Source organism: Coenobita brevimanus, chromosome 86 (assembly GCF_032717465.1).
Source record: "Coenobita brevimanus isolate Jiangsu-jjx chromosome 86, ASM3271746v2, whole genome shotgun sequence".
NCBI classification, from domain to species: domain Eukaryota; kingdom Metazoa; phylum Arthropoda; class Malacostraca; order Decapoda; family Coenobitidae; genus Coenobita; species Coenobita brevimanus.
This window is the reverse complement of record NC_137039.1, coordinates 2,605,253-2,614,109: the sequence shown is the minus strand read 5'-3', so window position 1 is coordinate 2,614,109 and position 8,857 is coordinate 2,605,253. Positions and strand designations below refer to the sequence as shown.

At 38.6% G+C, this 8,857-nt stretch overlaps 1 protein-coding gene across 1 annotated transcript; it reads right to left on the bottom strand.

Moving 5' to 3' along the window:
- Nucleotides 1-599: 599 nt before the first annotated feature.
- On the bottom strand, nt 600-6,948 carry LOC145410733 (uncharacterized). Its single transcript, XM_080280839.1, has 4 exons — nt 6,924-6,948; nt 5,453-6,152; nt 5,189-5,382; nt 600-694 (listed from the first exon to the last, which is right to left on the bottom strand). The coding sequence occupies exons 1-4, from the start codon at nt 6,946-6,948 to the stop codon at nt 600-602; spliced, it is 1,014 nt and encodes a 337-aa protein (XP_080136965.1).
- Nucleotides 6,949-8,857: the final 1,909 nt, after the last annotated feature.

Below are 8,857 nucleotides of genomic sequence, written 5' to 3'. Positions count from 1 at the left end.
CTTCATCTCATTTCCCCGCTCTATCACCACACCACGTGATTCACCACGCACCCTCACTGCCCCAAGTGATACGCTTCGCTGCCTCGCACCACCACATGAGAGTGATGACTCACTCCCGCCACTCTCACTTTCAGTGACCGCCCCTACACTTTCAATTTCACTCCCCACTCCCTCCACGCCACTTCTGCCCTCCCCAAATAAAACACTAGGCCCATACCTCATAGAACGGCATGTTGTGCGCTCGGGGCCGCGATTGTGATGATCTCGTGGCCGTACCACGTGGCAGCACGTCCCACGGCTCCGTCCTCGTCCTCGGTTTCGGCCTCCACATCACGTAGGGGCTGCAGAGAGGTGATTGCATGATGTTTTGTTGCAGGCTGGCGCACTCTCATGGCACGATAAGTGACGTAACGCTGCTTCCTCGGGGACAGGACCTCCTCATCACTGCTGCTACTTGCCTCTTCCTCTGGTTGTACATAATCCTTGTCTGCCATCTCATCATCGAGGGGCGAATCACTGTTGCCTGTGAAGGCGTCCAGGGCTGCTTGAATTTGCTCCTCTGAGAGACCACTGTGCGCCATGTCTGACCTGGGTCACTGTTAACAGGTGAGTGACTGAGCTGAAATTGAGCGCGGGTCTCGCGAGGTAGCCGAGTGTCCCCGCCCCGTGGCAGGTAAGAGAAGGTCTCCCGACCCTGCGTACCCAAAATCAAGCATGAGATTTGAAAATTGTGCAAATTATGAACCTTGCAATAGACGAGTTTCCGGTCAAAATTTTTTTGAAGTTAGATACTTCTATGGGTAAAAGATACACAGAAAATAACTATGTCAACTATTATTTCGAAAAGAAATGTGCAGAAACATGAAAAAATAACAGATAAAGTAGCCAAAAAATCACGTGACTCTGAAACGGCCTGTGATTGGCCGTGACATCACTACTCACACTGAGGCAGCATAGTCTGCTTTGTTTACGTTTGGCCAACATACACTGTGTATATTTCTGACCTCTAAGAATGTCCAGTGACAGAGTAATTGCTAATGTTTCGTTCCAATGTGTAAGTGCACTGACAAAATCACAGTAGGGAAATTATTCCTCTGTATACTAGCCAATAACAATAAATGAAAACAGTGGTGGCTGGCTGCTCGTCGGAAGTTCCCAGTGCTGGAATGCAGTCTTTACTGTTGTGAAAATATTATATTCTTCACCATATAAGTTCATGCATACCTAATTATCTGAAATTCAGTAAAAACACTATGCTTAATTTAACTATTAATAGAATATTATGAGTCAGAGCGAAAATGTTCTAAGATTAGTGGGTATTTCTACTTTAGATCACCAACATGCCTTGACAGACTTATATTTTGCACAGATACTGATTTAAAGTGCAAATAAATGCACTTGTATGTTAAATTAATATTTATACAAAGCAGAAGTCTGCCAAGGAAAGCTGTTGAGCTAAAAGAGAAACACTTCCACTAATTTTTGCGCGTTTTCGCTGTGAATCCGGATTTTTTAAAAGGTAAAATTAAATACAAAAATTTGACTACATTTCGGATAATTAGGTGAGTATGTGTAACGCCGGACAATTTTTATCCCACCGTTATTGTTCATCAGTGTAATGCCAGGTATTTTATCCTACCGGTTGACACCAGTGTAACGATAGGATTTTTTCTTCCCACCGTTGTTGGTCCTGTTCAACTTACTCGTTGATAATACAAATGGTACTAAACTTAGTCTCCCTCAATCACTTATAAATTTTTCACCTCATTAAAAACAAAGGGGGGGGTTAGAACTTCGACTTTGAATGATAAAGGTTAATTGTTTAACAGATAGTTTTGGTAGCGTTTGTAGTTTTGGCTGAGTTGAGAATAAGTCAGTACCACGTGTGTTCGTCGTTCCCAAAGCGGAGGAATCTTGAACTGGAAGGGGAGTGAGTTATGCGTGAGAGGACATAATTCCCTTGATTGGGTATAAAAATGACATACACTTTACTCTAATAATTCTATACTGGTTAATCAACAGACATTTTGAATTACGTGACCTTTAGTCATATGTAATAGGGTTGTAAATTAAAACCATGGTTTCAGCGAACGTCATACAATATTGTCACCATGCGAAACAATTGGAATATTCAAGTGATTTCTGAAGTCATCATACCACACTCTTTATTATCGGTTATTCTTGGGCTTGTCAATAGCCTCAAGACTGGGACATTTATTGGCATGAATTGTCTTTTTCGGGCTGGCATAGCCACGAACCAAAAATAATCACTCGTGTTCTGTTTCGTCTGTGTAGTATAATCTCATCATACAATTCACTAATAACTCACAATCACTATCAATTCATAATTATTAATAATTCATAATCCTCATTAATGCATAATCACCAAAAATACATCATCACTCGGGCTTGTTTAGCCTCGAGGAACAACTCAAAATCACATTTTTTCTCACAACCACTAAGTTCCCTTCAACGCTCCCAATTTTTCTAACACATCAATATAAGAGAAAGAAAATGGTTGATGAGTTTGAATTCGCCTTTCCATTACATGACCACATTTTCAAAATTCTATACCTTATCCACGAAAAAAAAAATAAAGTTCACCTGATTGATTCATAATACCATTTCTACTACATTCAGTTTATAACTATTCATGGGTAGTGTAAGTGTGTGTGTACAACAAGTCTGTGGGTAATATCACACGATGGCCTTGTGCACATCCCCGACGTCACGGTGTCTGTGAACTGAATCAACGTCTGTTACCCACCAGGGCTTGGTAACGAATGTCTACGTTAAGCTTTTAACGACATTACTTCATATGGTTCACGACAAGTAAGGATTAAACAAGCAAGGGGGGGGGAGAAAGGAGGAATGTGTACAGCTCACCTGAATCAACGTCTGTTACCCACCAGGGCTTGGTAACGAATGTGGCAAGTCGGGCACCAAGGGATGCCACTGCTAGAACAAATGAGATTGTGTTTTTGCGATATGGTGGGTTTTAATTCTCTTCACTATTTATATAGTAGTGCACACATGACGTTAGGACTTTTGATTGAATTGGGGAAAATTTGGGATTCAATCATTACTAAATTTAAATACTGAATTTACTGCCATCCCGCCTTGAGTTTGGGGTAGCTTATGCCATCTAGTGATGGTTAAGGTAAGCGGGACTATTTGGTCCTCACAAATTACATTATTTTGGCTTTTTTTGACTATTAACCTTACATATTTGGGTTCTAGCAGCTTCATTAGTAAGCATTTCACAACAATGATACAGAAAGAATTGCATACCCAGTATTGTTCTGTTTAAGGTTTAAACTTGGCGCCCGGCAACGACGCACAAACAAGGGGAAGGTTGCACGCATCTGTTATACATTACTCTGCCAGATGGATGAATTCCCATAGCTCAACACTCACAATTACATCACCCCTGCATAGATACAGAGATGTATACATATAAAAATAAAGTTAACCCTACATCAATCATTAACATATGAACTACTACTTAGGACAGGAATTTATAGACTAGTATTCAGATTACACCCTATCTAACTTAGAAATTACAGTACCTCTAAACATATACATGAATACTAAATTTGTGGCATTACATATGAACCTCTATGGTAATAAAATCTATAATACCAATTAATACGTGCCAATTATTTGGTGTTGATTCGGTAAATGACCACGATTCGGTATTTCGTCACACTCCCCTGAAGTATTGTACTGTAGTTCAGGGTCACTGAAACTGTTTTTTTCAAGAAAACTAATAATGAAGTTATCAAATATTAAATATGAGCATAATACTATTATAAACTTATACAACTGATTCTGTCACAAGTGCATACATTTAACACTTTCCACCTCATGAGGTACGAGCACCGTCGGGTATGGTGTAGCTGTAAGCTACATCTGGTCGATTTCACCACAATTTACTTACCTAACAGGTACCATCCATTTACACCATGAAAAGTATTCCTTCACAACATACCTGAAGGGGATAGTTCAGATCTACGGTGGCCATGCAGGTACAACTATCATATCTTACTGGTAAAGTATTGTGTGATGGATTGGAGCGTCGTGCAGTGTGAATGCTGACGTCATCGCCAACATGGCGGCTCCTTCCCTCCAGCCGCAAAGAATTAAAGTTATCACGTCGTGTTCAGTGCAAATGATAAATTAAATTAAAAGATACATATACCGTAAGTTTTTAAGTACATGGCAGAGTGCACTGGCCATGTTTACCCAGGACCAGCAACATGTCTATTGCGCGACGTACCAGTACGTCGACGGGACTGGCTGTTACAAAACGTTGTGACGTACCCATACGTCGATGGGACGCCTTGGGTTAAGAATTTTTTCTGAACAGTTTTCCAGTCACCACAAATTCAAATTTTTTCACTCCTGAAATGATACTGGAGAGAACTTAAAACTATTTACCCCATTCATCAAACTTGTTTATCTTCACTCCTTAATGAATAAAACAGTGTCAGATGACATCAACCGAGTCGACCGTTTACCACATTAAGCACACTAGAAACTCTTCCCTGCACAATGACGTAATAGGTGTCTGGTGAAACTGCTTCTCTGATAAAACTGTTTACCACATTCATCACACTTGAAATTCTTCACTCCTGAATGAATTAACAGGTGTTGAGTGAGATTACACTTATGTGCAAATAGTTCACCACATTCATCACACTTGAAATTCTTCACTCCTGAATGAATTAACAGGAGTTTGTAGAGAGTACCTTTCTGTGTAAACTGTTTACCACATTCATCACACTTGAAATTCTTCACTCCTGAATGAATTACAAGGTGTTGAGTGAGATTACGCTTCTCTGGAAATTGTTTACCACATTAATCACACTTGAAATTCTTCACTCCTGAATGAAATAATAGGTGTTGAGTGAGATCATGCTTCTGTCTAAATTGTTTACCACATTCATCACACATGAAATTCTTCAATCCTGAATGAATTAATAGGTGTTTGATTAGACTACCTTTCTGTGTAAATTGTTTACCACATCACACTTGAAATTCTTCACTCCTGAATGAGATAATAGGTGTCTGGTGAGACTATGCTTGTGAGTAAATTGTTTACCACATTCATCACACTTGAAATTTTTCACTCCTGAATGAATTATTAGGTGACTGGTGAGATGACCCTTCACTGTAAATTGTTTACCACATTCATCACACTTGAAATTCTTCACTCCTGAATGAATTAATAGGTGTTTGCTGAGATTACCCTTCAATGCAAATAGTTTACCACATTCATCACACTTGAAATTCTTCACTCCTGAATGAATTAATAGGTGTTTGGTGAGACCATTCTTCTGTGTAAATTGTTTACCACATTCATCACACTTGAAATTCTCACTCCTGAATGAATTAAAGGTGTTGAGTGAGATCAAGCTTCTGTGCAAATTGTTTACCACATTCATCACACTTCAAATTCTTCACTCCTGAATGAATTAATAGGTGTTTGGTGAGACTAATCTTCTGTGTAAATTGTTTACCACATTCATCACACTTGAAATTCTTCACTCCTGAATGAATTAATAGGTGCTGAGTGAGATGACTCTTCTGTGTAAATTGTTTACAACATTCATCACACTTGAAATTCTTCACTCCTGAATGAATTAAAAGGTGTTGAGTGAGATCACGCTTCTGTGCAAATTGTTTACCACATTCATCACACTTGAAATTCTTCACTCCTGAATGAATTAATAGGAGTTTGGTGAAACTATTCTTCTGTGTAAATTGTTTACCACATTCATCACACTTGAAATTCTTCACTCCTGAATGAGATAATAGGTGTCTGGTGAGACTATGCTTGCGAGTAAATTGTTTACCACATTCATCACACTTGAAATTCTTCACTCCTGAATGAATTAGTAGGTGCTGAGTGAGATGACCCTTCTGTGTAAATCGTTTATCACATTCATCACACCTGAAGTTCTTCGTTCCTGAATGAATTAATAGGTGCTGTGTGAGACCAACCTTCTGAGAAAACAGTTTACCACATTCATCACACTTGAAATTCTTCACTCCTGAATGAATAACTGCATGTTGGGTAAGACTGTTCTTAAAAGGAAATGCTTTACCACACTCTAAACATCTGAACTGCTCAACTTCAGCTGAGGACACTGTGTCCAGGACAGTCTCATTGTCACTGAGGAATATTTTGTCACCCACCTCACACTCTGACTGTTCTTCCTTTACCACCTCCAATATTTTGTCACCCACCTCACACTCTGACTCTACATCTGGTTCTTCCTTTACCACCTCCAATATTTTGTCACCCACCTCACACTCTGACTGTACATCTGGTTCTTCCTTTACCACCTCCAATATTTTGTAACTCACCTCACACTCTGACTGTTCTTCCTTTACCACCTCCAATATTTTGTCACCCACCTCACACTCTGACTCTACATCTGGTTCTTCCTTTACCACCTCCAATATTTTGTCACCCACCTCACACTCTGACTCTACATCTGGTTCTTCCTTTACCACCTCCAATATTTTGTCACCCACCTCACACTCTGACTCTACATCTGGTTCTTCCTTTACCACCTCCATTATTTTGTCACCCACCTCACACTCTGACTGTACATCTGGTTCTTCCTTTACCACCTCCAATATTTTGTCACCCACCTCACACTCTGACTGTACATCTGGTTCTTCCTTTACCACCTCCAATATTTTGTCACCCACCTCACACTCTGACTCTACATCTGGTTCTTCCTTTACCACCTCCAATATTTTGTAACTCACCTCATATTCTAACTTTACATTTGGTTCTTCCTTTACCACCTCCATTATATCATTCCTTCCACCTCTCTCAACTTCCACTATACTTCAGTTACTCTACCTTGGTGTTAATCTTACTGTCTACCACCAACAGGATGACTTACCCTCATTGTACCCATGCTCAGTCATCAGATGCTCCCATTACAATGAACAGTGTCAAAAATTCATCACTATTACTGGATAATAATAGTACATATATAAAATGGATAAAATTTCAACACATAAAAAATGGATAAAATTTCAACACAGACTATTATTCCTTCAACCCTTTGGCCACGACCTATCATTTCTCAGTCATTCCCCTGGTTGCGGCCTAAGTCCCTAAAAAATTGTGCTAATTATATTGTTATTTTTCCAATGGGAAATGACTGTGAAGTTCTAATTTTTTGTGTGTAATAATGGTAAAAAAATGCACATTTCTCTACAAAAAAACTTTAAGGCTATAAGAAAAAAATGTGAAAATTAATTTTTGCAATTGTGTGCTTTTGCAATAATGAGGGAATTATTTATGACAAGCAAGGTTTTCACTTGTATATCTACACTTGACACATGTACAGTACACTGTCTGCTGGCACATACAGAGAAATCAAAACTAACCATATTTGTACAAGAACATTGTAATTTTCTGAGAAAAAAATGAAAAAATAATTAATTTGTGCTATTCTCTAATTTTGCTATAATGACAAGATATTTACTTCAAACAAGGTTTTTCACTTGTATATATACACTAGACACGTGTATACTGTTTGTTGGCACATAAATCAAAACCTACTGTATTTAGAGAAAAACAACAGACGTGTAGATGGAAATGTGTTTTTTTCGGCTGTGGACTGTGGTTGCCTGACTTGCCACAAAGAATAATTGGTAGGGCCACCACAGTCACCTAACACGGCCAAAGGATTAAATATTGCTAACACGTGAATGCTTCTGAACTGTAACTTTAAACATACAGGCCATCACTGCTGAGTCAAGCTGTCAATTCAGGCATATTACCACCATCTTCCTTACTTCAAAATGCTGTTACCCATTGTCTCTGCCGTAAAAGATACTGCAAAGGATACCACACCAGGTATATAATCCAAATCAGCTTTGTGAAAAAAAAAAATCTTCCACAGGACACTACATGGATAATAACCCATAATTTGTTGGCTGAGGTACCTCTTGTTGGATGTGCTAACACAACATTAGATGTGCCCTCAGTCCTGTTTTGTACTTATCATCCATTACTCAGGCAGTGACGACAGTGTTTATGACTGTTTTACTGCTCTGACTCCAGCTGTGAACCTGGAACAACAGCCGCCATTAGACCAGCATTTCCATGAAGTTAATTACATGGTCCAGTGAACCCTAATTTTGCATGGAGCTCATTTATACTGACAAAAAAGAAAAAAAAATGTTCAGGTTCATTTTAATGGTTATTCAATTTGCAAAGCAATAAAAGACATATAGAAATGTATATTAAAACAGCTAAAGAAAAAATACTGTGTCTTTGTCTTACTAGAGGCTTGTTTGCAAATCTGTGTACAACATGAACTTTTATAAACAAAAAATATAATTTAACATTTAATATCACTTTACTGTTTCATTCATGACCAATACATCTTTAACCCTTAAAATGTGTAATCATCAAGTAACTGCTATATTACTTTTGGAATGCATTCTGAACTTCCTACCACCTCATTATTGTGCATCAGAGACATGGATAGCATCAACTGTGGCACAGTTTGACAGTAAGCCACACTATACTGGAATCACTCCTGTATTGAAGATAACAAAAACTTTAAAGAGCCAAAAGAGGAATCTTTGGGAATATTTACAATTCAATTTTCCCCAATACCAAAAAAGGGGATTCTTAAGCATTTTTATACTGTGCAGATTTCACTTACACAATGCATGGTACAACCTAGGAATACATTATAGCCATGCAAAACAATGGTTTACAGTACAACACTTTATAAAGGCAGAGGCAGAAACATAAACATGAAGATTTGAGTCTTGGCACAGTCATTACCTTTTAGCAGGGGTCAACATCAGCTCC